This window comes from Bacillus rossius, assembly GCF_032445375.1.
Source record: "Bacillus rossius redtenbacheri isolate Brsri chromosome 9 unlocalized genomic scaffold, Brsri_v3 Brsri_v3_scf9_2, whole genome shotgun sequence".
NCBI classification, from domain to species: domain Eukaryota; kingdom Metazoa; phylum Arthropoda; class Insecta; order Phasmatodea; family Bacillidae; genus Bacillus; species Bacillus rossius.
Window position 1 is genome coordinate 6,936,041 of NW_026962013.1, and position 26,923 is coordinate 6,962,963.

A 26,923-nucleotide genomic window follows, 5' to 3' on the forward strand; every position below is an offset into this window, starting at 1 on the left:
CCCCAGAAGTATGTGAGAACATCTACTTCTACTACTACTAGCTAACACCACTATTACTACCACCATAACTATTACTACTAGTAGTGGTGGTAGTATACCTAGTAGTATTGGTGGTGGTATTAGTACTACTACTACTACTAGCTAACACCACCATTACTACCACCATCACTATTACTACTAGTAGTGGTGGTAGTATAGTAGTAGTAGATGTAGTAGATTATCTCACATACTTCTGGGGATGTATAACGCCTGCCTGAAAACAGCAATAGTTTAGTAAGTGGAAAAAGCAATGTTTGGTACTGCTCAACAAAGGTAAAGGTCCACCGGTGACTTCGTCGTCGAATAGATCATGTTGAATGTCGCAGGCAAGGTGCTGGAAAAGCTCATAAAGGGCGACTAATGGCTGCTGTCGAACGGTCGGGTGGACTCTCACAAAACCAGCACGGGGTTTAGAAAAAAGCACTCGACGATCACAGCTATAGAACAGGCACTGACTATCGTCAATAACGCGTGGTCTGGAAATCATCGCTCTCGCAAGGTATGTGTTTTTCTCACCTCAGATGTTAAAAATGTTTTTCTGTAGGGTTGGGAAGACATTCTTAAGGCAATCAAAGAGGACTTTGGAGCTGACTAGTACGAGTACGTACAGAACATTACAAACTACTACTTTTCGGGAGAGAGTCCTTCAGTACGATATGACTGAACGGCCCTGCACGACAAAAGTCACGTCTGGCTCGCCTCAGGGCTCTGTTCTTGGACCTGACTGTTCGAATATCCAATATGACTTATTACGCATGCCTCTGCCTGAAGACATCTCACTTGTTGGATATGCATACGACATTGCTGGCCTTATTCTTGCAGATAGTGTAGAAGATGCCCGCCGGAAAACGGATCACGTCGCAGGAAGACTTTGCGATTGGCTAAAGCGTCACAGGATGGAACTAGCAGCGAGCAAGACTGAGATGGTAATACTCACACGGCCATGATGGTTCAACGAGAATTTCTCAGTAACTACCAGAGGCGAAACCATTGAGGCTAAGCATTCTCTATGGTACCCTGGGTTACAACTGGACCAGAAGCTGACATTCTGGGAACACCTGATAAAGACGGTGGAAAAGGTGGGCAGAGTTGTAGCTAACCTGTCCAGGATATTGTTTAATACGAGCGGTCCGAGATATGCCAAGCAACATCTCCTGCTGAGCACGGTGCACTCCATCTTGCTATATGGTGCTGAAGTCTGGGCAGATCAACTATGTTATGAAGGTTATAGAAGCAAGCTGGCTTCCATATAGAGACGAGCCGCCCTCCGAGTTGCCTACGCGCAATGGACAGTATCCAAAGTAGCCGTATTTGTCATCGCAAAGACCCCGCCAATCGACTTGATGGCGTACGAACGGAGACAACTCCACCAACACCAGATGGGAAAGACACAGGACGAGGAAACCAAGAAGGTAGAAAGAGACAGCACTATTAACATGTGGCAGCAACGGTAGCAAACCAGCACAACTGGCAGATGGACAGCAAAGCTCATCCCTGACCTGTCAGTTTGGACCAACTGCAACCACATGGAGACAAATTTCTACCTGACACAGTTTCTCACTGGGCATTGGTTGTTTAGCCAGTATTTCAATCGAATGGGACTTACAAGGAGCCCGCTATGTCCGTACCGCGTGGGGGAAGTAGGTGATGTACATCATACTATTACGAACGCAAGTTACCAGACCATGGTGCGCGCCAAGCTCGGAGCTGGCTGACTGGTTAGGTGTGTGTCACGTGCCAGCCACTGATTTAGAGTGCCCATGCGGCTTGCTGGATTACAAGGGTTGTGGCTATTCCCCACCCCCTCTCCTACCTACGCGGCATCCTACCTAGGCGCCACAATCTGGCGCTTAGCAGCCTGGGGAATTCCGTCGGGCCGCAGCAATAGACGCTACTTTTCTGGACTGTTTGGGTGTCGGGTTGACCCGGGATGATGCGGCGCATCACGTTAACCATTCTCATCTGACGCGACTTGTCATCAGCCTCTCTCGTCTTTTTGAGAATGGCACGAGGGACTATTTCAGCTCGGACAATGGCCTAGAATGAGTTTTTTGGGTGGCGAGAGTGCCGCGGGTGTGGTGAGAGTTCCGAGCGGATCCTTAGAGAAGGAAAGTGCAACGGCGGTGACAGGGTGTGACAGGAGTTTGGGGGACAGATTCCCGCAACAAGTTCCACGAGGAGTGCGGCCCAGTGATGATTACGGTGGGTAAGAACTGACACTGAGTGAGTGGGGAATAAACATTTTTAATTGCGAGAAATTGGTGATTAGACATTATTGAGTGGGATTATTTATCATAACTGTAAATTTTAGTAATGAATAAAACTGTAATAAAAAACTTTTTGGGCTATCCATTACAAACCCAGTTCTCCCACATTAATAAAATTGTAACAATACTTTCTTTCGTTGCGATCATTGGACAGTGGAAAGGAATGAGACTTGACAAGCCATTGGGTTGCGCCAAACCCCAGCAATATGATATCTCTCATGGCAGGTTCCAAGATCAATTGAAGACTTTAATGCTATTTGCGGAGGACATCCTAAAGGCGAAAAAAGCTGAGGAATAAGCAACGGCGCATCTAGGGTCAGACTGAAGTAATGCGAAAGCGGTTACCGGTCTGGCCTCCTTCCCACGGAAAGGGCAGTAAGAGGTTTTTTTTTTTAAGTGGGTAAAAAATTCACACCACTAACATCTTCGTTGGTGTCTTCTTGAAGATTTCTCAACCTCTCTAATAATAGTTATAGCAATAATAATAACTGCCTACTCTCTTAAATTCCCTAATACCTATCAGTATTTCTTTCAGTATCTACTTTCTATGAAAGAAGGAAAAAAGTAACTAAAATCTTGACCATGACAAGACTAGATATGGTGAATTGAGATAAAACGAAATATACCCATGTTATCAGTACACTGTGGGCGGGTCAGTATAGGTGGGTGGGTGTAGGTGGGTGGGTGCAGGTGGTTAGGTGCAGGTGGTTAGGTGGGTAGATATAGGTAGGTGGGTAGGTAGGTAGGTATATGAGGGTAGGTAGGTAGGTATATGAGGGTAGGTAAGTATAGGTAGGTAGGTATATGTGGGTGGGTAGTTAGGTAGGTATAGGTGGGTGGGTAGGTATAGGTAGGTGGGTAGTTAGGTAGGTATAGGTAGGTGGGTAGTTAGGTAGGTATAGGTAGGTGGGTAGGTAGGTAGGTAGGTATAGGTGGGTGGGTGGGTGGGTAGGTATGGGTGGGTAGGTAGGTATATGTGGGTAGGTATAGGTAGGTGGGTAGGTAGGTATATGTGGGTAGGCATAGGTAGGTGGGTAGGTAGGTATATGTGGGTAAGCATAGGTGGGTGGGTAGTTAGGTAGGTATAGGTGGGTGGGTGGGTAGGTAGGTATAGGTGGGTGGGTAGGTATAGGTATAGGTGAGTAGGTATGGGTAGGTAGGTATAGGTAGGTGGGTAAATACAGGTAGGTGGGTAGGTAGGTATAGGTGGGTAGGTAGGTATAGGTGGGTAGGTAGGTATAGGTGGGTGGGTAGGTAGGTAGGTGTATGTGGGTAGGTAGGTAGGTAGGTAGGTATATGTGGGTGGGTAGGTGTTGGTAGGTAGGTAGGTAGGTATATGTGGGTGGGTAGGTATAGGTAGGTAGGTATATGTGGGTGGGTAGTTAGGTAGGTATAGGTGGGTGGGTAGGTATAGGTAGGCGGATAGTTAGGTAGGTATAGGTAGGTGGGTAGGTAGGTATAGGTAGGTGGGTAGGTGGGTAGGTAGGTATAGGTGGGTGGGTAGGTGGGTGGGTAGGTAGGTATATGTGGGTGGGTAGGTATATGTGGGTGAGTAGGTATAGGTAGATGGGTATAGGTAGATGGGTAGGTAGGTATAGGTAGGTGGGTAAATACAGGTAGGTGGGTAGGTAGGTATAGGTGGGTGGGTAGGTAAGTATAGGTGGGTGGGTAGGTAGGTAGAAGTAGGTGGGTAGGTAGGTATAGGTGGGTGGGTAGTTAGGTAGGTATAGGTGGGTGGGTGGGTAGGTATATGTGGGTAGGTAGGTATATGTGGGTAGGTAGGTATATGTGGGTAGGTAGGTATATGTGGGTAGGTATAGGTGGGTGGGTAGTTAGGTAGGTATAGGTGGGTGGGTGGGTAGGTGGGTGGTTGGGTAGGTATAGGTGGGTGGGTAGGTAGATGTGGGTGGGTAGGTATAGGTAGGTGGGTAGGTATAGGTAGGTGGGCAGGTATAGGTAGGTAGGTAGGTATAGGTGGGTGAGTAGTTAGGTAGGTATAGGTGGGTGGGTAGTTAGGTAGGTATAGGTGGGTGGGTAGTTAGGTAGGTATAGGTGGGTGGGTAGGTAAATAGAGGTGGGTGGGTAGGTAGGTAGGTTTATGTGGGTAGGTAAGTATATGTTGGTAGGTAGGTATATGTTGGTAGGTAGGTAGGTATATGTGGGTAGGTGTTGGTAGGTAGGTAGGTATATGTGGGTGGGTATGTATAGGTAGGTATATGTGGGTAGGTATAGGTGGGTGGGTAGTTAGGTAGGTATAGGGGAGTGGGTAGTTAGGTAGGTATAGGTGGGTGGGTAGGTATAGGTATAGGTGGGTAGGTAGGTATAGGTAGGTGGGTAGTTAGGTAGGTATAGGTAGGTGGGTGGGTAGGTAGGTATAGGTAGGTGGGTAGGTAGGTATATGTGGGTGGGTAGGTATAGGTGGGTGGGTAGGAAGGTACATATGGGTGGGTAGGTATAGGTAGATGGGTAGGTCGGTATAGGTAGGTGGGTAGTTAGGTAGGTATAGTTGGGTGGGTAGGTATAGGTATAGGTGGGTAGGTATAGGTAGGTGGATAGTTAGGTAGGTATAGGTAGGTGGGTAGGTAGGTAGGTATAGGTGGGTGGGTAGTTAGGTATATGTGGGTGGGTAGTTAGGTAGGTATAGGTGGGTGGGTAGTTAGGTAGGTATAGGTGGGTGGGTAGGTAGGTAGGTATAGGTGGGTGGTAGGTAGGTTTATGTGGGTAGGTAGGTAGGTATATGTGGGTGGGTAGGTATAGGTAGGTAGGTATATGTGGGTGGGTAGGTATAGGTAGGTAGGTATATGTGGGTGGGTAGGTATAGGTAGGTATATGTGGGTAGGTAGGTATAGGTAGGTATATGTGGGTAGGTATAGGTAGGTATATGTGGGTAGGTATAAGTGGGTAGTTAGGTAGGTATAGGTGGGTGGGTAGGTATATGTGGGTAGGTAGGTATATGTGGGTAGGTATAGGTGGGTGGGTAGTTAGGTAGGTATAGGTGAGTGGGTAGGTAGGTAGGTATAGGTGAGTGGGTAGGTAGGTAGGTATAGGTGGGTGGGTAGGTAGGTAGGTATAGGTGGGTGGGTAGGTAGGTTTATGTGGGTAGGTAGGTATATGTAGGTGGGTAGGTATAGGTAGATGGGTAGGTAAGTATAGGTAGGTGGGTAGGTATAGGTAGATGGGTAGGTAGGTAGGTATAGGTGGGTGGGTAGGTAGGTAGGTAGGTATAGGTGGGTGGGCAGGTAGGTAGGTATAGGTGGGTGGGTAGGTAGGTAGGTATAGGTGGGTGGGTAGGTAGGTAGAGGTGGGTGGGTAGGTATATGTGGGTAGGTATAGGTGGGTAGGTATAGGTAGGTAGGTATATGTGGGTGGGTAGGTATAGGTAGGTATATGTGGGTAGGTAGGTATAGGTAGGTATATGTGGGTAGGTATAGGTGGGTAGTTAGGTAGGTATAGGTGGGTGGGTAGTTAGGTAGGTATAGGTGGGTGGGTAGGTAGGTAGGTATAGGTGGGTGGGTAGGTAGGTATATGTGGGTAGGTATAGGTGGGTGGGTAGTTAGGTAGGTATAGGTGAGTGGGTAGGTAGGTAGGTATAGGTGGGTGGGTAGGTAGGTCGGTATAGGTGGGTAGGTAGGTCGGTATAGGTGGGTGGGTAGGTAGGTTTATGTGGGTAGGTAGGTATATGTAGGTGGGTAGGTATAGGTAGATGGGTAGGTAAGTATAGGTAGGTGGGTAGGTATAGGTAGATGGGTAGGTATAGGTGGGTGGGTAGGTAGGTAGGTATAGGTGGGTGGGTAGGTAGGTAGGTATAGGTGGGTGGGTAGGTAGGTAGGTATAGGTGGGTGGGTAGGTAGGTATATGTGGGTAGGTATAGGTGGGTGGGTTGTTAGGTAGGTATAGGTGGGTGGGTAGTTAGGTAGGTATAGGTGGGTAGTTAGGTAGGTATAGGTGGGTGGGTAGGTAGGTAGGTATAGGTGGTTGGGTAGGTAGGTATAAGTTGGTAGGTAGGTATATGTTGGTAGGTAGGTAGGTATATGTGGGTGGGTAGGTGTTGGTAGGTAGGTAGGTATATGTGGGTGGGTAGGTATAGGTAGGTATATGTGGGTAGGTATAGGTGAGTGGGTAGTTAGGTAAGTATAGGTGAGTGGGTAGTTAGGTAGGTATAGGTGGGTGTGTAGGTATAGGTATAGGTATAGGTGGGTAGGTATAGGTAGGTGGGTAGGTAGGTATAGGGAGGTGGGTAGGTAGGTAGGTATAGGTGGGTGGGTAGGTGGGTGGGTAGGTATAAGTAGGTGGGTAGTTAGGTAGGTATAGGTAGGTGGGTAGGTAGGTATAGTTGGGTGGGTAGGTATAGGTATAGGTGGGTAGGTATAGGTAGGTGGATAGTTAGGTAGGTATAGGTAGGTGGGTAGGAAGGTATAGGTAGGTGGGTAGGTATGTATAGGTAGGTGGGTAGGTAGGTAGGTTTAGGTGGGTGGGTGGGTAGGTAGGTATATGTGGGTGGGTAGGTATAGGTGGGGTGTAGGTATAGGTAGATGGGTAGGTAGGTATAGGTAGGTGGGTAGGTATAGGTAGGTGGGTAGGTAGGTAGGTATAGGTGGGTGGGTAGGTAGGTATAGGTGGGTGGGTAGGTAGGTAGGTTTAGGTGGGTGGGTGGGTAGGTAGGTATATGTGGGTGGGTGGGTTGGTAGGTAGGTATAGGTAGAGAGGTAGGTAGGTATAGGTAGGTGGGTAGGTAGGTAGGTATAGGTGGGTGGGTAGGTAGGTAGGTAGGTATAGGTGGGTGAGTAGGTAGGTTTATGTGGGTAGGTAAGTATATGTGGGTGGGTAGGTGTTGGTAGGTAGGTAGGTATATGTGGGTGGGTAGGTATAGGTAGGTATATGTGGGTAGTTAGGTAGGTATAGGTGGGTGGGTAGGTATATGTGGGTAGGTATAGGTGGATGGGTAGTTAGGTAGGTATAGGTGAGTGGGTAGTTACGTAGGTATAGGTAGGTGGGTAGTTAGGTAGGTATAGGTGGGTGGGTAGGTAGGTAGGTATAGGTGAGTGGGAAGTTAGGTATATGTGGGTAGGTATAGGTAGGTGGGTAAGTAGGTAAGTATAGGTGGGTGGGTAGTTAGGTAGGTATAGGTGGGTGGGTAGGTATATGTGGGTAGGTAGGTATATGTGGGTAGGTATAGGTGGGTGGGTAGTTAGGTAGGTATAGGTAGGTAGTTAGGTAGTTATAGGTGGGTGGGTAGGTATAGGTGGGGTGTAGGTATAGGTAGATGGGTAGGTAGGTATAGGTGGGTGGGTGGGTAGGTAGGTAGGTATAGGTGGGTGGGTGGGTAGGTATGGGTGGGTTGGTAGGTATATGTGGGTAGGTATAGGTAGGTGGGTAGGTAGGTATATGTGGGTAGGCATAGGTGGGTATTTAGGTAGGTATAGGTGGGTGGGAAGTTAGGTAGGTATAGGTAGGTGGGTAGGTATAGGTGTAGGTAGGTAGGTATAGGGGGGTGGGTAGGTATAGGTATAGGTGGGTAGGTATAGGATGGTGGGTAGTTAGGTAGGTATAGGTAGGTGGGTAGGTAGGTATAGGTGGGTAGGTAGGTAGGTAGGTATAGGTGGGTGGGTGGGTAGATAGGTATATGTGGGTGGGTAGGTATAAGTGGGGGGTAGGTATAGGTATATGGGTAGGTAGGTATAGGTGGGTGGGTAGGTAGGTATAGGTAGGTGGGTAGGTAGGTAGGTATAGGTAGGTGGGTAGGTAGGTAGGTATAGGTGGGTGGGTAGTTAGGTAGGTATAGGTGGGTGGGTAGTTAGGTAGGTATAGGTGGGTGGGTAGTTAGGTAGGTATAGATGGGTCGGTAGGTAGGTAGGTATAGGTGGGTGGGTAGGTAGGTTTATGTGGGTAGGTAGGTATATGTGGGTGGGTAGGTATAGGTAGGTATATGTGGGTGGGTAGGTATAGGTAGGTATATGTGGGTAGGTATAGGTGGGTAGTTAGGTAGGTATAGGTGGGTAGGTAGGTATATGTGGGTGGGAAATATAGGTGGGTGGGTAGGTAGGTATATGTGGGTGGGTATGTATAGGTAGATGGGTAGGTAGGTATATGTGGGTGGGTATGTATAGGTAGATGGGTAGGTAGGTATATGTAGGTGGGTAGGTATAGGTAGGTGGGTAGGTAGGTAGGTATAGGTGGGTGGGTAGGTAGGTAGGTATAGGTGGGTGGGTAGGTAGGTAGGTATAGGTGGGTGGGTAGGTAGGTAGGTATAGGTGGGTGGGTAGGTATAGGTAGGTGGGTAGGTAGGTATAGATAGGTGGGTAGGTAGGTAGGTATAGGTGGGTAGGTAGGTATATGTGGGTAGGTATAGGTGGGTGGGTAGTTAGGTAGGTATAGGTGGGTGGGTAGTTAGGTAGGTATAGGTGGGTGGGTAGTTAGGTAGGTATAGGTGGGTGGGTAGGTAGGTAGGTAGGTAGGTATAGGTGGGTGGGTAGGTAGGTATATGTGGGTAGGTATAGGTAGGTGGGTAAGTAGGTAAGTATAGGTGGGTGGGTAGTTAGGTAGGTATAGGTAGGTGGGTAGTTAGGTAGGTATAGGTGGGTGGGTAGGTAGGTAGGTAGGTAGGTATAGGTGGGTGGGTAGGTAGGTATATGTGGGTAGGTATAGGTAGGTGGGTAAGTAGGTAAGTATAGGTGGGTGGGTAGTTAGGTAGGTATAGGTGAGTGGGTAGTTAGGTAGGTATAGGTGGGTGGGTAGGTAGGTGGGTGGGTAGGTAGGTATATGTGGGTAGGTATAGGTAGGTGGGTAAGTAGGTAAGTATAGGTGGGTGGGTAGTTAGGTAGGTATAGGTGGGTGGGTAGGTAGGTAGGTATAGGTAGGTGGGTAGTTAGGTAGGTATAGGTGGGTGGGTAGTTAGGTAGGTATAGGTGGGTGGGTAGTTAGGTAGGTATAGGTAGGTGGGTAGGTAGGTAGGTAGGTAGGTATAGGTGGGTGGGTAGGTATAGGTATAGGTGGGTAGGTATAGGTAGGTGGGTAGTTAGGTAGGTATAGGTAGGTGGGTAGGTAGGTATAGGTAGGTGGGTAGGTAGGTGGGTAGGTAGGTAGGTGGGTAGGTAGGTGGGTAGGTAGGTAGGTGGGTAGGTAGGTAGGTAGGTATAGGTGGGTGGGTAGGTATAGGTGGGTAGGTAGGTATAGGTGGGTAGGTAGGTATATGTAGGTAGGTATATGTGGGTAAGTAGGTATATGTGGGTAAGTAGGTATATGTGGGTAGGTATAGGTGGGTGGGTAGTTAGGTAGGTATATGTGGGTAGGTATAGGTAGGTGGGTAGTTAGGTAGGTATGTTTTTATGTATATATGTATTTATGTATGTTCCTATGATGCAGGTTATTTACTATAGCACCATAACGTATTTTAAATCGTGATACTATAAGTAGCTTTTAACCAATACATAATCAAAATAACAAAAAAATATTTTACTTTGTTCTAAATTAAATGAATTAAAGGAACAAGATCGTATGGTTTTATTTTTTGACTAATTTAGTTTTCGAAAGAAGAGATTTTGGTGTTATAGTTTTTATTTTTTCATGATCTCTGTTTATTCATAAATATAGCATATTATTAAACAGATATGACACTTAAATGTTTCGTACTACTAAATTCACCAATACAGTTTATTGTGACTGATAATAGATGTATTTTACAATATACTAATAATTTGTAAATTGTTTTTATAATGACACTGAAAAATAATATTAATCTGCAATTAAATGTGAGTGAAAAATGCACCAATACAGTAATTTAAAAACAGTTAATAAATTAAAAAAATATATATATATATAATAAAGCCAATCTATTGTACAACTTCCATGCTAAATATGTTATACTCCTCGAATTTAATATATTAAGAGAAATAATTTTTTGAGTTTTGAGTCAAATTTTTGAATAAAAATGCTTATTATTTTGTGCTTTCAATTGCATTTAATTGCTTTAGGGTGTATTAACTTTCATTTCAGTGTTATATGGAGTATTGACAATTTTTTTGGTGTTATTTTGGTTTTATCACAATTCACTAAATAATCTTGTCCCTTATGATATTACCTACATCCTTATGCAGTTTGTACCAAAGCGCATAATATATCATAAATATTAATTTTATATGTTTGATCGTACGTGTCTTATTGAATTACTTTTAAACCACAAATGCTCACTGATTTATTTTTAATTATCTGAATTTATTTGTTTCGGACAATATTTAACAAATTGTTTTATCGTACAAATGTAGCATACCATCATCACACTATTTTGGCAGAATAAATATTACAAAAAATAATTTATATATAAAAAAACCATAAATATCTTGTCTCTAACCATGACAAGAAAGAATAATGCTACTGTTTGGTGTTGGTGCAGAACGTCTGTTGCAGAGAGCGCAATGGCCCGTGGTGCCTCACCTTGCTGTCTGCGTTGTCGAAGCTGGCGAGCGTGTTGAGGCGGGAGGTGATGGCTGTCACCGCCCGGGTGACCATGCTGATGAGCAGGTCGCTCTCCATGTCGGGCGGGTTCTGCTCCTGGGAGTCCTCCTGCTTCTGCAACAAACACCCACACGCCATCACGCCCCTGCGCTCCGACACTTTTCCTGAGCTTCCCTCGCTGTCTCCGCCCAACCAAACACCTTTTCCTTGTCTTATTAATCAGTTTTGCAAGATAACATCAATACATTACAATAAAAATATTCATCGAAACTTAGTGATGGGCCAAATTCCAATTTTCTCGAATCTGAATCTAAAATATACCCCTCGAAACAAAATCTAGGCCTCGAGGGTCAAAAATAAAATAATGCACTAGAAATAAAAATATTAATTATGGTGTTGATACATTTTGTTTCACAAACTTAACTTTCCAGAATCAATACATATTTTAATTATACCTATATAATTACAAGTTATTTTACAATATCTTGGGGAATGGTAACTGGATAAGTATGAAGAATAAAACTGATCTACCTAGTAACCTTTAGAGTTTATCACTGTGAAATTTTTTAATCTACTTTATTTCCTCAAATATTGAATCCTTCAAATACTAAGTATTTGATGGTATTTGAGGATATCATTGTCCCATCTCTAATGGAAAACATGTTTTGACCGCATGCAACATGACAAATTAAGTACACAAAATTGAGTAATTCGTTAATCTTATTTAATTAATGATAAATAGATTTGTGATTTAAGTACAGACTGGTTTTAAGACAACCAAGAAACAAACTACTATTAAAAATATAACTAATCCAGTTTGTTATTTAAAAATTTGTCAATATCCCTGTATTTTACAGTTTTTGGAGACACCTTTTAAATTCCCCAAGTTTTCATTGTTTTCCAGGTTTTTCCTGTCTGCAAGAATCCTGTTAAATCAGGAAAATTCTCCATTTTATTTTAGACTTAGGAGACCTCACCTTATTAATAACTTCAGCATCTACAAATTATATTTTTAAGAGAACAGCCAAACGTCATAATTAAAATTTATAACAAAGTACACAATTACTACATATTGCATTAATTCAAGGTTTGACTTGCTTTTTAAAATGTTTCACATGACAAGATGGTAAACGTCCCAAGTAATTTTTCAAGCTATTAAGACAATCGCCGATAGAAAACAAGAAATATATAACCTTGCCTTGAAAATCCAAGCACTCCACCATCCCTAACATGTACACGGGCAATTAAATCGCCAAATCAGACTTCACAACTCGGTCGGTCGTCAATAAATTGTAAACGTGATAATGGCAGCACAGAAATTCACTCGAGGAAAAAAAAAAAGGTATTAAAAAATATAAAATAACATTCACAGCAATCCATTCCCAAAATAAAACATTACATAAAGTCTGGCAGCGGCCAAGAACAGAAGGAAGCTGAGAGCAGATGCTATCACAGTTGAGGGCGATCACGCCGGAACGAAATTTGGGTTGTGTGAGGAGGGACAAGGAAGGATCCACGCAGACCTTGGACTTTGAAGGACCACTCACAGAAACTTTGCAGGTTGATCAAATGGAGGAATATTTTTCCTTCGACCTGACCCACGGCTGTAAACGTGGCCCCTGGACCTCGGAAGAAACGTGAGAGGGTACAAAAGGGCGGAGGACCCCACCTTCTTGTGGCCGGCTATCATCTCGTCGCGGAGAACGGCGCGCAGGATGGTCTGCACGCGGAACTTGGGCTGCGACAGGCAGCGGGCGGTCGCCATCATGCTGGCTGTCAGCGGGCCCGACACCCAGATGATGTTCAGGTAGTCCAGGATGTTCGGGGTGAGGCGGAACGGCACCGGCCGGTTTGAGTCCAGGTCGCCTGCGGAAGCAAACCAGGAATCCTGTTAAATCAGGAAAATTCTCCATTTTATTTTAGACTAGGAGACCTCACCTTTTTAATAACTTCAGCATCTACAAATTATATTTTTAAGAGAACAGCTAAAAGTCATAATTAAAATTGATAATAAAACTGTTAAAATTTATAACTGCGCCACACCGTTCCTGGACACCCACCAAAAATGACAACAGCAGCAAAACCCTGTTTCCAAGTTGTTCAACTGACTTAAATTTGGAAATATCAATTCCCAAGGAAATCTTTTTGAGGACAATTAGTCTCCACAATGTGTGACTGTTCGTATCATATTTTAAGGCTCAACACGACACAGAAAAGACATTAGGCATTTGCTAATTAGGAATTTGTAATTCATTAACTGTTGTAATCAATATGACAGCTGTAAGCAACCAATGGAAATAATCAGTAATTTCGTACTTGTGGTAACTGACTGGAACCTACTGGTTGAATATTAGAGTGTAACAAGGTATGAAAGCTTGGGAAAATGTAATTAAATCAATCTCATGTCAAAAATTTAAGATAAAATCTTTTGAATACTACAAATTCGATGGTATAAAGTATTTAAGTATTTGATGGCCCCACCTTGAGACAGAGGTAATAATTACCTGTTGCATCATCAACATCAAACTTGAAGTAGGAAATACTGACGAGCCCAGAATCTTGGTGTATGTACATCATGTCTGGGTTCAGCCTCGTCAAGTGCAGCACGTATTCAGCAAAACATGCCAAAGACAACTGAAGAGTGAACTGAAACATGAAACCATTACTCGATAACTTAACAAACGAGTGTTATGTATAAACCCGAATATAGGCAGAGGTTTTTATTCATAAAAATATTGCCGGAAACACAGGTCGGCCAGGGATCGTGCACAAAAACAACCAAGTAGACTTTAACATGGAAGGGGGGGGGGGGGGGGGGGGGAAGTTGAAGCAAAATTTTTGTCCAAGCTAGCAAGGGAATGCACTTTATGACTATGAATATTACAGTAAAACACATTTCACAACGTTTTTGCACAATATTTCCTGTCTAATACGGTAAAATGTTTCAGATCCTCAATATGCAAGTTACCTATTTTTTCACATTAAAGAAGCTGCCAAAACACTTTGTTTCCCATATAAAACAATGTTATTTAAAGTTGAAATACATTATTTGTAAGGATGTCACTGTTTATTTAATTAACAAAAATACAAAGTTGCCCAAAAACTAAACAAACAAAATAATCATAATCAGTGAAAACTTCTGGCATACAGAAAATGAACTGAAAAAGGTTTGGTGCAAAAAAGTGACTCACCATTTTGCGGAAGGCCCAGTAATCCGTGACCGACGCGAAGGTACGTGTCGCCCAGTCCCGGAGCAGGGATCGTGGGATCATGGAGTTCTGGACTTCCTTCAGGATGTCGCGGAGAACTTGGTGGCTGGCTTGCGAACCACGCGCCTGCAAGAAACAACGACACGCTAATGCATGGAAGTTATTAAAAAATTTATTGACAAAGTGAGCGTCTCCATGACAACTTGAGTAATCAGTGTTTGTAGGTATGTGATTTTTTACAACAGTAAAATTAGAACCGTTGATTGGATTTTCCTAAAATTTGCTAGGCAGGCAGGCAGGTATGGCCAATGGAATTTATAAATTATGTATATGAGCAAAAACAGTCAAGGGTTTTTGATACATTTAATAAATACACATGTAGTTTTCAAAAAAAACAAAAAAAAAAACATTATTCTAATTTCTGGCTTGGAATACAAAGAGGATAGTGTCTATAGTGTTCATGTTTCTGCATGTCTTAAAGCAATCAAATGGAAGTGATTTAAATTTCTGGCGTGGAATCCAAAAAAGGTTGGTGCACATAAAGAACTGGCCATTTCTAGGCAGGCATGTGTAGTTTCTTGATTTTTTGGTTCCGGTTTCAGTTCCTTTAAAATAACCAACTCAAAATTGACTTTTGAAATAATTGATTTCAGTAGGTACCCGGTATTTTTTGTAAATTTCTGTAACTTCTTACTTTCCAATGTGTAATGTTAAAGAAACATTATTCTGCTGGAAAGGCAAACAAACAAATTCTTTCAATGTCACAACAAATGTTTGTCATAGAGTACCTATACTTTGAAAGTCAAAATTTGGGGGAAGATATAATCGAAAGACGCCATCTTAATTATAACAATTTTTAGGTTGTAATTTATTGTGGTCACTTTTTGGGCTTCGTTTAAGCAAAATGTATTAAAAAAGATATCCTTAAATTTATAGAGGCTGGCTGCTTTATACATTTTTACAAGTGATCTATGATTTAACAAAGACAACATTTTAATATTGATTAAAATTGTTAAAATACGAACACCATACAAACCAATATGAGGTCTTTCAGTTCCTTTCATATATTCATAGTGCTTTTTTTATTTTTTTTTATTTTTCCCAGTTGGGATGTTACAATTTCTGGCCATTCGAACATTAAAGGCCAAGTAAAACATAAACAAGGCATGCACGCGAAAATACTGAGTTATAAAACAAAGAATGTTAATTAGTACATATAATTTTTGCTCCAGCTCTAAAAGATGTGGGACTAATATTGTTATTGTCTTTGCTGCTGAATACAAAGCAGCTACATACATACACGCAGGGGCGCAAATCTGTAGGATTCGCAAGGGTGACGCTGTGGAAATTAGCAGGGGTTGCCGCGCGGCCCGAGTGTTTTAACCGACACAAGTCATCTTCGAATAGGGTGCTGGTATGTTGTATACTGCCCACAAATTTGGCCTATATGCATGCAACAAGTAGAAAAATTTTAAAATGTACGGAGAAGGATTCCATATAAAACACCATTTTGACGTTCACGTTTGCCAATCCCATTTTACGGCCACGACTGCTGAGAGCGCAAGCGGGCCCCCCTCGGAGAGGAGAGGGGAGGATCTACGCCCTCGCGTACACGGACCGTTGCCCCCACACGGAAGAGCGAATGACGCACGTACCTGGACGGCGGCCAGGCGGTCGTAGTAGCGCATGATGGGAGCGTCGTGCTCGATGCCGACGCGGGTGGCAGCCCTGCTTGTAGATGTCGAGCAGGGAGATGGAGGCGGGGTTGTCCTCGATGAGCCTCATCTGGGGGCCGACCGCCACCACCCTCGGCACGGTGAAGTTCAGGAAGCGGCGCGCCGTCTCCTGCACACCCCAAAATCAATACTTTGGCAATAGCCAATAGGTAAATGGAATCACGTGCATTGGTCTAACTAGAAAATATAAATAATAGGACTTTACTTCTGTTTTGACTGCGGACTGATAATCACCATCTCCATGACGGAACGACTTAACCGCGGCGGCGCGATAACAAAAGATTGACCAGTTGCCGGCACTGCCAGCTAGTGGCGCTACCGCGGCCGGTAGCGCGGGAAGTTCAAACACAGTCTTGATACAAGGAATGTGTCTCAAAGTCCCAACATAGTATTTACACAAATTTAAAAAACATCACAAGTCCAATCATACACAAGTCCAAACAACTTCATATTATATAAAGGGTTTTTAAAGTGGTATTTACTTTAATTTAAATAAAGCATTATGAAAAATAAAGTTTCTTATAAAACAGAGAGGTCTAGGTGAAAATGTTTCTTACACAAGATTTTTTTTCTATGAAAGTCCAGGATTCATAAAAGTAACTAAACACAGGTTTTCTTGGATTTTGACTGTACTTGGCAGTTTTGCTGAGAAAGCAATTGCAGTAGTGTAGAGTTTTCAAGGTCCATTTGTTTGTTAATATTTAGTACGGTTTAGTAGGCAAGATATGACTGGGGCTACCATGGTTAACTAAGTAGCTTCTGTATGCAAAATGCTTGGAATTTAAAATTAAAATACTTCCTTCTTAGCTATGATTAATCTCCACTTCTGTTAATATCTTCAGTGAAATCCTGTTAGCAAAATTCTAAAATCACCACAATAACACTTGTTAACCAGGAAACGTAAAAACTTCCTGAAAGAATCACATTAATATGTGATTTTTAATAAATGAAAAATTCAAATCAACATGTATGGTCTCACCTTAAGCAGGGTATACATATATGATGGCTGATTTCACTCTTTACAAGGGCAAAATTTAATTTTTTTTAAAAATCTAATTCAAGGGCCAGATACAAAGGAATAAATATTTTATTTTCTTATAACAATTATTTAATGTCATATTATTCTGCAGAATAACCAACGAATACACACAATAATGTTACAAAATAAAATAAAAAAGTATTCTTCAATATTTTTGTAAGAATATTATGGCTCTATAATAGTGTCTGCTAACAGCTTACCTGATAATAAAAATTTATTGTAAAATTCTATAGGCAGGCGGTGTCAAGCAATGTGATGGAGTGGGTCCAAACTGCGAGCAGCCATTAGAGAATTACTTGTCTACGGGGCTTGCGGTAGAGAGAAAACAAATTATAGTAATATATATATTATTTCTTTTGTACAGTTTATGAAAATACATGCTTTAAAATCTAAGAAATATTAACTCTTTAGAAAACCAGCAAGGGTATTTGGAGGCCTTTTTCGTGATCACAGGTATAAAGACATTCAAATAATTGCATATACAGGAAGTACATTGTTCTACTAAAACATTAAACAACAAAACTTGAAGTAAAAATTCTTAAAAAGTTATTTAAGCAAAAAAAGTCTCAAAAAAATTATCATCATTTAAACGAAACGACACTAAAATGTAATAATAATTTCAGTGTTTGTTTTATCACAGTATCCGACAGCAACCCTAAAACCGATTGATGTAACCGATTGATGTTACACGGTGCTTTGTCCTGTGATCTTCGGCAAGGTCACGTTTACTACATACACAAAGTGCTCAGAATCTAACAGCGGGACCAAAAACATCATGCGATTTTTTTTATGCCATTTCCCTGCCCTGATGCTCTAAAATAACAGTACAACGATCCTGAGAGTGTGACAATGGGAAGAAGCCTACAACTCACGTAGTTTCGGTTCCCTACCACGTTCGTGCAACTTCGGATTTCTCTCAAAAAATTGAAATTTAAAAAAAAAAATCGAAGGGTTAGGTTAGGTCAGGTCAGTCACAACATGCTTGTTTTCATCGGAAACTTCAGATTCGGCGGCTGAAGTGGCGTTAGTACCAGAACGCAGAACTTAGGAAATCTTCGGAAATCCTCGCAGGGAAACCGAAACTGCGCGGGTCACAGGATTCCCGTGCAACAAATCATGCAATAAGCAGACAAGCAGGACGGCGGACCGCTACCAGGGTGCCCGCAAGGAAAAAAAAAAATTTCGTACCAACTTAGGCGAGAAAAAAAGTACTAGTCGAAAAAAAAAAAGTGTTAAATTATAATCTGTTATGGTTTTTTTTTAACAATTTAGGAAGGTATCATGACAACGCAATGCTCGAACTTAAATATATCACACCACACACACACACACACACACACACACACACACATTCCATAGTTTTTTTTTAAAACAATCACGCTTAATAATAGAACATATTGGAGTTACCGTGATATATTATTATATTAAAGAAAAAAATTGTACTAGATCTGTACTAGACAGCTAAAAAAGTTATAAATGTACTAGATCTTTACTAGACAGCTGAAAAAGTTATAAAAGTACTAGATCTGTACTAGACAGCTAAAAAAGTTATAAAAGTACTAGATCTTTACTAGACAGCTGAAAAAGTTATAAAAGTACTAGATCTTTACTAGACAGCTGAAAAAGTTATAAAAGTACTAGATCTGTACTAGACAGCTAAAAAAGTTATAAAAGTACTAGATCTGTACTAGACAGCTGAAAAAGTTATAAAAGTACTAGATCTTTACTAGACAGCTGAAAAAGTTATAAAAGTACTAGATCTGTACTAGACAGCTAAAAAAGTTATAAAAGTACTAGATCTTTACTAGACAGCTGAAAAAGTTATAAAAGTACTAGATCTTTACTAGACAGCTGAAAAAGTTATAAAAGTACTAGATCTTTACTAGACAGCTGAAAAAGTTATAAAAGTACTAGATCTGTACTAGACAGCTGAAAAAGTTATAAAAGTACTAGATCTATACTAGACAGCTAAAAAAGTTATAAAAGTACTAGATCTGTACTAGACAGCTAAAAAAGTTATAAAAGTACTAGATCTTTACTAGACAGCTGAAAAAGTTATAAAAGTACTAGATCTTTACTAGACAGCTGAAAAAGTTATAAAAGTACTAGATCTGTACTGGACAGCTAGTGCTGGATCTAGTAGCGGACGCCCCCCACCTTCTGCTTGGCGAGGTGGTGGTTGAGCAGGCGCAGCAGCTGCAGCACCCGCTCCTCGCGCCGGGCGTCGCCCGTGCCGGACTCGTTCAGCACCACCAGGAAGGGGTAGACCTTGCCGTTGTGGCCCCGGATGCACATGCGCCGCAGCGCCGTGTTGTGCTTCTGCACGATGTCCACGCGCGGCATGAACTTGGCGATGCGCACGTAGTAGTGCGCGTGCTGCCGAACGGCAAAACAGTCCCGTCACTCCACTCCCCGCCGGCTCGCCGTTTGGTGTGCGCGTTTCAGTGACAGAGGCGGGTACGATCACTATACACGCTTAAATGTAAGAAGAGGACGTAGGGGACATAATTACTCCACTAGTATCACTCTACCAACTCACACAGTTTAAAAATAAGAAGCAGGCACAAACCCACAAGCTCAAAAATAAAAGATTTTTACCAGGGTTTATATATTTTACGTTGTGCGCGGTTCAAAGAAATTCTTGCCTTAGTCAGTTTCAATCATCAAAAGAGCAATATAAATTGAATTGTAGACAAAAAAATTTGGCTGGCAGATCTAAAGGAAATAATATTAAAACATATGTTATCTAAAGATCAGTAATTTAATTTATGTTACTTTTATCATCTTGCATCACAATGATAAAAAAGCATCAAAATGTTTGTAGTGATATTATGAGTATAATACAATGTAGCCTGCATTAATTAAATCAAGAAAACTGGATTATAAAGGGTTGAAGACCACTACATTGAAGAATAAAATGAAAAAAGTTTATAAAAAACAGAATCAATGTTTTAATGAAATAACATATTAAGAAGTTGAGCCATTTAAATAAAACATCAAACTATATCTATAATTTTTTTAAAAATAAAAAAAAAATAGGGTGATTGCACTTGAGATTTTACCAGCCAACAATGCTTTTAATGGCTCAATCACTCGTAATTCACGAACTAACCTTGGGTAGCAGGAACTCCCCTGGCAGCTCGATGTCAGCTGTCTCGGGACAGAAACTGCTCAGGAATCTGCACTTCTCCTCCATCAGGAAAGACCTGCAAACAAACAACAACTCTCCACAGATATCTGCATCGTCAAGCACAAAACGGTATGAACAAAAACATGGGAAGTTCACACGTCACAGACATGAGTGCTGTCGCTACGACTGAGGCAAATCCTTTCCACTGCGAGTTAAAAAGAACATTATTCAAAAAAATATTTATGTGTGATTAGAATGTGCAGAAACACACACAGTACAACCCTGATCTAGGGGAGTAATGCTGCGGTTAATCCGCTAAGTTAGTGTAAATGCAATACATGATATTAATAAAGAATATGAATTTTAAACATTGTAATTACTGTGGCTTTTTAATGACTTCTTATTCTTACTAATAAAATTACAGAAATTATCAATAAAACATTAATTCATTTCAATATTGGAAATCTTCCGAACAATTTGATACTTTTAGAGGGGCATCAGAGTATAACCTATCTTATTGCCAAAAGAAGCATAAACATTTAAGAAGCAGCCACTGTGAAACCCATTTTCAGCAGCTAGTTGCAAGAAATATGTAAGTAAGTAGACATCTCCCGGATAAACAATACCATACAAGGCCACAGTAAGATACTATCAGTACTCTTATTCAAAGGTACTTGAGTAAAAAAGTTTTACTTAGCATCCATTGCACTGAGCAGGAAGATAGCTCTATCCTGCTGCCCGGGACAACAACAGCCCAAGCTATTTCACGCAACTACGGCAATTTCCAACAGAGTTATAATATTTTTACAACAAAATGTGCAAACATAACGGCAGCAGTTACATGGCGACCTTCACACATGTGTTTACTATCAATAAATGTTTGGACTTTGTGACTTATGTCCTTATTGTGTGAAGTGTTACTTGTGCCCCTTTTGCGTGTCGTATAAACAGTTCGGCAAGATGGCGGGCCGCGTGCAGTCGGGTCGTTTGTTTTTGTATTTGGCTATCGTTTCGTTGTCATAGTTGTATTCACTAAATCAAACTCTTAAAATATTTATGGTCCTCCGGAAGAAATTCGTTGAAACAAAGAACAATAAAAATTAAATTTACCATTAGTGAATAACCACTGAAAATATTAGTGACAGAACCACGATGCATGGGAGACATGTTAAAATGTCAGAAACAAGAGACATTAAATAGTGGCGGGTGAGAGTGAGCGGTGAACTACACAACTCACTTTGGCAGCGTCTTCAGCTTGTTCTCCAGGATGGCGATCCACTTCCTGAGCTTGGAGATGACGTTCTGCAGCTTCATGGAGCCGGGCAGGGAGAAGTCGAAGTCCGTCTTGAACTGGGTCTTCATCATGTGGAACACGGGGTCCTGCACCGTGGCTCGCGCCCTCGACGCCAGGCTCTCGGAGGCCGCGCTGCTCAGGGAGCTGTACGTGAGCGCGCTGCGCGTGTTGATGTTCTCTGCAACGTCACTCACCGGTCCGCGTCACCGCGAAGCCTCACCACAAACTTTGAATATACATACTGTATAGAAGTCGCGAGTGGATAGGATTTACTCTACATTTTTCAGGAGCGTATGATCAGCAGCTTGGGAACTTCGCCTCTGCAGTGCGCTGCCGTAATGCCCTGTATCATCTTAGTTGTTGTTTACACGTTAGAGAGCGCAGCACTGTTGCCCGCTGTCATTCCTCCGCACCCCCCACCCATCATTCACTGCAGCTCAAGGTCGTTCAGGGGGAGGGGGAAGGGGTGTTTGAAGAGTTCGACACTTGTCCGCTAGGGACCACCACAAGTCGATGCCCTAGAGATGGTGGCGATTGCGGCGGTGAATTAACCAACTACCTCAAACCATATTAGAAATGTTAACCTGGGCTCGCGACTTCTATACAGTATATATATTCAAAGCTACAAAGTACCTCCCTCACTTTAAAGGATTTCTCACCTTGAAAGTACATATATATTTTCAGATCCCAACAAAATGCTTTACATTTTGTAACAGTTCATTATAAAGTACTTTCATAATTAATGACCAACACTGTGGGTTTTTGCAGGCACAGTGTAATGATATTCCACTGTACACTAGGCCTGTGCAAACAGTTCTTTGATGCGTATCAAATATCAAATAGAATATATATTTAAAATACTTGCGAAGTCTAATCAAACTGTGAATATTGTTCTCCCCAAGACTGTATTACACTTATTTTTTTTTATAAAATTCTGGAATAAAAGTTAAAAAATTTTTTTTTTCCAAACATTTGTTATGTTTGAACTGTTTAAGTGATTAACCAATTGGGCTTGATATGTAACACTATTCAATAAAGATCATGTTAATATGTTTAGTCATTTAATCTATTTTGATGTGAAATGCAGCTAAAAAAAACTTTTTTTTTTTTAGTTCCATTAATATGAATGCTACATGCTCAGATAATAAGTACTTACAAAGAAAAAATTTCACAATTAAATGTCTGCTTACACCCTTGGATGGATCCCATACCAATATTCATCATTCATGTTCTCAGGCATTATGAAATATTTCAAGAAAGATCTAACTGTGCTCATATCTTGCTTGAATGAAATTTTTTTTTAGACATTTTTACATTTACCGGCCCATCATCATACAGTTATGCACTTGTTTTTGGACTATAGACACACACATACACACACATGCTATAGTTTGCGACACAAATTTCATTAACATCTGCACTCAGCAAGAAACATTAATGCCGATCATAAACAGATTGTATTACCCAAGCCAATGCCAAATGTGGAAACCACCTTCTTGACAAAGTTCAACGTGTGGTTGGTGATCTGTGCGTCGCTCACGGCACCGCGGTTCTCGAAGGCAATGGCCAGACACTTTGTGAGCCCCTGTCGCAGCTGTCTGGACACTTCCTCGTACCAGTTTTCTCGGAACCACGTTATCTGGGGAAGAGCGCCCGGGTTTCACAACATACAATGTCACACAGAATATGCAGGAAACAAAACAAACAAAAAAAAATCAACTGATAAAGCAATACTTAAAATAAGTACAAACACAAACTACTATGTCAATACACAGCTTACAAGTAAACTACCATGTTTATCTGAATAGAGGCCGACCTCAAACGCACATTCATATACTCAAAAAATTTTCCTTCATTATTTTGATAGTAATATGAAAGATCAAAATCTAGAAATTTATTTAATCATACGATTTAAAAATTTCCAAAGTAGGAAATAACAGTTTCCTAAAAATATATTCAGTAACTGAAGCGATATCTAACAAACATGAATTCTATCAATCTGTAAAGCAATATAATAACTTAACTTTCAAAACAAAACATCCTTTGTAATGTTAGTTTATAAAACCCTTATTTGCCTACCACCTTCCAGTCTATTTATACAATTCTATTAATTCTATTACAATTAGATACATTTTCTATTAATTCTATAAGACTTCCATTTATGACTTTCTACTACCATCCCTCCCATTCACATGACCTTTTTCTCTTTGAAACATTAGTCCAGAGTTTTACCTTGCACAATCTCTTCCAGTCTAACCCATTCTACACTCTCCCCACCACCACGACACATTACCTACTCTTAACGTTATCAAATGCACCCTTTCATATTTATCTAATTCTATACCCGTTTTTTCTTCTAACAAACACTCTCCTAATTTTCCTCATCAAAAATTTCTTCCAGTTTCTTTTCACATATTCTCAAAGTTTCTTCTCACACTTCTTAAATATTTTCTGTAATTTGCTCTTTCTCTGTTTCTCACCTTTGTTTATCCTTCCAATCAGGGGCGTAGCTAGGTTTTTTTTTTTGGGGTTCAAAACACCCCCCCCCCCCCCGCACTCTTAGCACAAATCTTTAATTACACTAGAGTCCCGTTATAGCGAGGTGTCACGGTTCCGGGTTTGATCCTCGCTATAACCGTGTCCTCGCTATAACCGAATTGGACAAATTTTGGCCCCCAAAAAATAAAAATTAACCGAAAATAGCATAAAAATTGTGTTTAAACCTGTATAATTGGAAAATAACAGGTTATATTAACGAAATCTTAATTTCTGTGAGCAGATGTGTGAATTCTCTTTAAAACAATACCCCATAAGTACGGATGCGATCACCGATTGCGTCAAAATAACCAGAATACCCTACCACGCCACGTAAGTATAGCATCTCAGCCCGCGGCCAACGCAGCATTGTCCTGCTATCTATCGTCGACGCGGGCTGTCTGCTGGCGGCCATGTTGGTTCGGGATGTTGCTAACAGGTGGTGCTAGTGTAACGCGACGATTTAATTCCTTACAAAATAGCAGGAGTGCGGCTGCGGCAACGCACGTACGAATCAAACGAAATAGTCGCTGGAAAATTATACTTTTTCATTTAAAGAAACCTGTAAACTTTTTTAGAAAATAAATTTGGGATTAAACTCAAACCATCACCACCCCTTTCCCGGACAAATACCCCAACAACTGACCGAAACAAAAGTTACAAGAAAACTGTCCTAGCGATTCGGAAATAAATACGGTAGTGCCTACTAGAGGTGTAAAAGTAACGAAAAAATGCGTACCCGTATGTATTCGTTACTATAACAATTAGTACTCGTTACTATCATTACGTTACTCGTTACTTCTGATACCGCAAAATTTGCTATGTTATGTTGCAGCAACGAATCCAGTCGTATTGCGTACGCGTACAGTATGACGTCGCGTAAATAATAATAAATAGAATATAAACAATTAATAGTTTTTGTTAACCAAGAAACAATTAAATCTCATTAGAGCGGCTTTTTAATGTTATCTCTTTTAAGATAACAAAAAAAAACGTGAAAATATACGCGATTATAAAAACAAAAACATACATATTTCTAATTTGTAACAAATACTTTTTTACGTTGTTTCTGTTCCAATATCAAACTTTGTCTACACACGGTACAGATAACTAACGGAAGTTTGATAAAATAAAGAAAGGACGGGATTCTATTTTTAAAGCCACGCACTTAGGTGGCGACTGCACGGCTGAAGAATGTGACAGGCGTCAACGGCAAGATGTCTAGTGGCGAGCAAGAGGGGTGGAGATAAAGCAGACAAATAACAAAAGCGCGCTTCAAGCTCTCACGCCGTAAATTCCTCAAAAATACCTCGTTATAGCCGTGTTCTCGCTATTACCGTGCTCGCTATAACGAGATTCTACTGTAATTTCTTATTCATCACTCAAACAAATTTCATACATATTAAAATTAATAAAATTTTTACCATTACAATATTTAAATTTAAGTACCGAAAACTGCTAAAATAGCACTTACTTTACACCTTAAAATCCAAATATTCCCGGGGGAGTACCCCCGGACCCCCCTCTTCAATACGGGGGAGCCATGCTTCTTAACACCCCCCCATACACAAATCCTGGCTACGCCACTGCTTCCGATCAACCATACTTTTTTTGAGAGTTCTCTCGAGCCTTCCACCCCCACACTTTGTTTCACTCCTTCCTCCCGACGGGTATTCCCAGCCCTCGACGCGTGCGCGTGCGTGTGTGCGAGCGAGCGTACCTGGTCGTGGATGCCCTCCAGCGTGGACAGCACGGTCAGGTTGACCTCGCGCTGGGCGCGCATGATGTGCGTGCAGCGCCACATGGCCAGCGGGGCGCGGATGGACGTCTCCCTGCCCCCTGGCTGCGCCTGCTGCGCGCCCGACATTTCTGCCAACACGCCCCGACCTCCTTTGAACCTTCCCTCGCTTCACCGAGTTACAGTCGTCCTAACACACAGGCACAAGAGGCCAGCTTCGTTGAGGGGTTTACCCAGGGCCGCAACTAGGGGGGGGGGGGGGGGGGGGCATACGCCCCGGGCGCAAAGCTGTGTGGGGTGCCGAAATTGCTTGTATTGTAATTCCTACTACAACTGGTAACGGTTAAAAAGTTTTTGCATTGTAGTTACAGTAGCACAGAAACTGTTACATGTAGGTATGGAAAATGCTTAAATAGCACCATATTTCCGTGGGAGGGCCCCCGGACCCCCCGCTTTATTGGTGTGGTATGTGCAAAAAAAAGTGTGGGGGGGGGGGGGGGGGGGGGCGCATGAATCCATTCATGCCCCGGTTGCCAGAGACTCTAGTTTGCGGCCCTGGGTTTACCAACTCAAATATGAATTTCTCTGAATTAGCTGACAATAACTCTATCGCTAGGGAGAAGATTACATGAATCGGCACATGCTGAAAGGCCCTCAAGTCACAAAAAAATGGCAAAGTGAGTTAAGCGTGAAAATCGCATGTTATAGGATAGCTTCAACTATCTATGCTAAAAGGGATGGAGTCACACGTGCGGGTTAGCTAATATCAGCTAGGGAAACTCTTAATGTACACTAAAAGGGTTCCTTAGAGACAGATTTATTCATTTTTCTCAAAACTGGGTTGCTTTGACTGAGGCCCTTTTCACTGCTCCTGAAAAAAAATTATTGAAATTTTATCTCAGTTCTAATGTTCCAACCAAACAGGTCTGTTAGATTCGGTCTGGTATGTCAACCTCAACAAAAGAGCACGGACGACCTCGGTGACCCAGTCTTACCTTGGGCTTGGGAGTCGGGCGACAACGCAGACTTGATCTTTGGCTTCACGTCTTTGACTGGGCTTTGTCCACCAGCCGCCGACTGAGAACTGCCTGCAGCCTGCAACAAGAAGGAAGAATGCTGCATGTCTTGGGACAAGATTGTACGGTGCTTTTCGATCAAACATAATAACACCGAAAGCATGTCAATACACCATTAACACTGAAATTAAAGTTACCTAATACACCACAAAGCACCCAAATTCAAGTTAATACACCACAAAGCGCTAAAATGCAATTTAAATCATGAAGCTAATCAGCAATTTCAATCAAAACTTAACTCTAATGACAAATGGCTAACCTTTTAAATATTAAATTCCACGAAAAAAATTTATCTAACATGATGTTTGTACCACAAATTTATATAAAAAGATTGAAAAAAGTTTACTTTCCAAAATCTCATTGTTATTATTTACTCATTTTTACATTACGACCTCAGAACATTTCTCAA

At 41.7% G+C, this 26,923-nt stretch overlaps 1 protein-coding gene across 1 annotated transcript in view; it reads right to left on the reverse strand.

Moving 5' to 3' along the window:
• Positions 1–26,923, reverse strand: part of LOC134542790 (transformation/transcription domain-associated protein) — a 139,569-nt gene that overhangs the window by 3,310 nt on the left and 109,336 nt on the right. Inside the window, 12 exon segments of the mRNA XM_063387317.1 lie at positions 10,737–10,871; positions 12,427–12,623; positions 13,262–13,403; positions 13,949–14,092; positions 15,622–15,687; positions 15,689–15,811; positions 18,899–19,117; positions 19,854–19,947; positions 21,109–21,343; positions 22,630–22,804; positions 25,421–25,569; positions 26,434–26,533. Of these exon segments, the coding sequence (XP_063243387.1) occupies positions 10,737–10,871; positions 12,427–12,623; positions 13,262–13,403; positions 13,949–14,092; positions 15,622–15,687; positions 15,689–15,811; positions 18,899–19,117; positions 19,854–19,947; positions 21,109–21,343; positions 22,630–22,804; positions 25,421–25,569; positions 26,434–26,533 (1,779 nt within the window).